This window comes from Cynoglossus semilaevis, chromosome 1 (genome assembly GCF_000523025.1).
Source record: "Cynoglossus semilaevis isolate Cse_v1.0 chromosome 1, Cse_v1.0, whole genome shotgun sequence".
NCBI lineage: Eukaryota > Metazoa > Chordata > Actinopteri > Pleuronectiformes > Cynoglossidae > Cynoglossus > Cynoglossus semilaevis.
Genome location: NC_024307.1, coordinates 1,719,366 through 1,721,203, shown reverse-complemented (window position 1 = coordinate 1,721,203; position 1,838 = coordinate 1,719,366). Strand labels below are relative to the sequence as shown.

The 1,838-nt window shown below is 63.5% G+C and overlaps 1 protein-coding gene across 1 annotated transcript in view; it reads left to right on the top strand.

Annotated features, from left to right (window-relative positions):
* Positions 1 to 67: 67 nt before the first annotated feature.
* Positions 68 to 1,838, top strand: part of insm2 (insulinoma-associated 2) — a 3,856-nt gene continuing 2,085 nt past the window's right edge. Inside the window, exon 1 of the mRNA XM_017040043.2 lies at positions 68 to 1,835. Within this exon, the coding sequence (XP_016895532.1) occupies positions 101 to 1,835 (1,735 nt within the window). The 5' untranslated portion in view covers positions 68 to 100. The remainder of the gene's footprint in view (positions 1,836 to 1,838) is intronic.

Sequence of the window (1,838 nt, the reverse complement as noted above, 5' to 3'; positions counted from 1 at the left end):
CCACACCCCGACTATAAAACAACTCCGCCTGTGTGACAGCAGCAGCAGTGACATCAGCAGCAGCAGCAGTAACAGCAGCAGCAGCAGTGACATCAGCATCATGCCCCGGGGATTTCTGGTGAAAAGAACCCGCCGGTGTTCGGCCACATACCGGCAGAGAGGTGACACCGTCACCCGCTCCACCGCCAGGTGTCGGGGTGAGGATGAAAGGAGCCGCGGGTCCAAGGTGCCACTGCTGGGGGACACGGACCTGTTGACGGTCTTCCACTTGGACCGGACTGACGGACCGGTCCTGGTGACACGGGAAGAGTCCACGGGTGACAGAGAGTCGTGGAGCCCGCGGGCGGAGTCCGCGCTGGAGGCCGAGGCGGACAAACGGGCACAGCTGCCGGAGACGGAGCAGCTGGTGAGCGAGGGGGACGTTGTGACTCCCGACGGTGACTTCTCCCACCTCTTCCCTTCTCCTCCTCCTCCTCCCCCTCCTCCAGACCCGTCAGTGACAGAGTCCCGCAGCCCCGTCAAACCCGTGGGTACGAGGCTGTTGGAGCAGCAGCACCGGGCCGACAAACACCCGCTCTACCCCGGCAGGTGTTTGGCTTCACCCCCGGTGTCAGACCTGCCGTTCTCGGTGAGTTCCAGCCAAACTTCAGCCTCCATCGAGAGGCTTCTCACGAACAGCAGCATCCGTCACCTGCCGCCGTCCTACAGCAGCAAACACCCGGGTCTGACCCCGCTGCACCTGTTCCCACCGCTGACACTGAGCAGCCAGGAGAAGCCGGAGAAAAAACGCTTCTTCCTCCACCAGGACCAACGCTTCAACAGCAAACATTCAACCACCAAGAAAGCTAAAGTCAACCGGAAACTTAGCTTTGAGGACGAGGTCACGACCTCACCGGTTCTGGGTCTGCGGATCAAAAAGGAGAGTCCGGATCTAAGAAAGCTCCGGGACAAGTCCTCGGTGTCCGGCGGCACTCAGCCGCTGAGGGAGTTCATCTGTCAGCTGTGTAAGGAGGAATACTCCGACCCCTTCTCCCTGGCGCAGCACAAGTGTTCCCGCATCGTGCGGGTGGAGTACCGCTGTCCCGAGTGCGAGAAGGTCTTCAGCTGCCCCGCGAACCTGGCCTCACACCGCCGCTGGCACAAGCCGAGACCCGTCACCGCCCCGGGAGGTGGAGGTGGAGGTGGAGGGGAGAGCGGGAGGCAAAAGAACCAGGAGAGGTTGGTGCAGCCGCTGGAGGTGGAGGGCAAAGAAAACGACAGAAATGAACAGCACCACGGAGCCCTGGACAGAGATCAGCACCACCAGCACCACGGAGCCCTGGACAGCCTGGACAGAGATCAGCACCACGGAGCCCTGGACAGAGATCAGCACCACGGAGCCCTGGACAGCGGAAGACCGAGGGAAACAACGCTGCTTCTGCTGAATGCGCGTTCACGGGACAGAGACGGGGACGGGGACAGCCTCAGCCTCGCGCCACTTCCCCGTTTCTCGTCCGATCTTTACCGACATCCGGCGGAGAGCGGCCTGGACCTGCAGCAGCAGCAGCAGCAGCAGCTCAGAGCGGCGGACAGTCCACCGTCCAGCCTCCTGCTGCTCCACGGGAAGACAGAGCTGGAGGAGCGGCAGCACCGACAGCACCGACAGCTGTCCCCTCCGTCGGTGTCGTGTCCGCCGCTGCAGTTCGTCCGCTCCATGTCAGAGGACGAGGTGTTTGAGTGCCGCTACTGCGGGAAGAAGTTCCGGCGCCACGCGTACCTCAACAAACACATGGCCGCACACGAGGCCGCGGCGGCGGCGTCGGCCGCGGCGGCGGCTCCCACCGCCCCACCGCACCGCA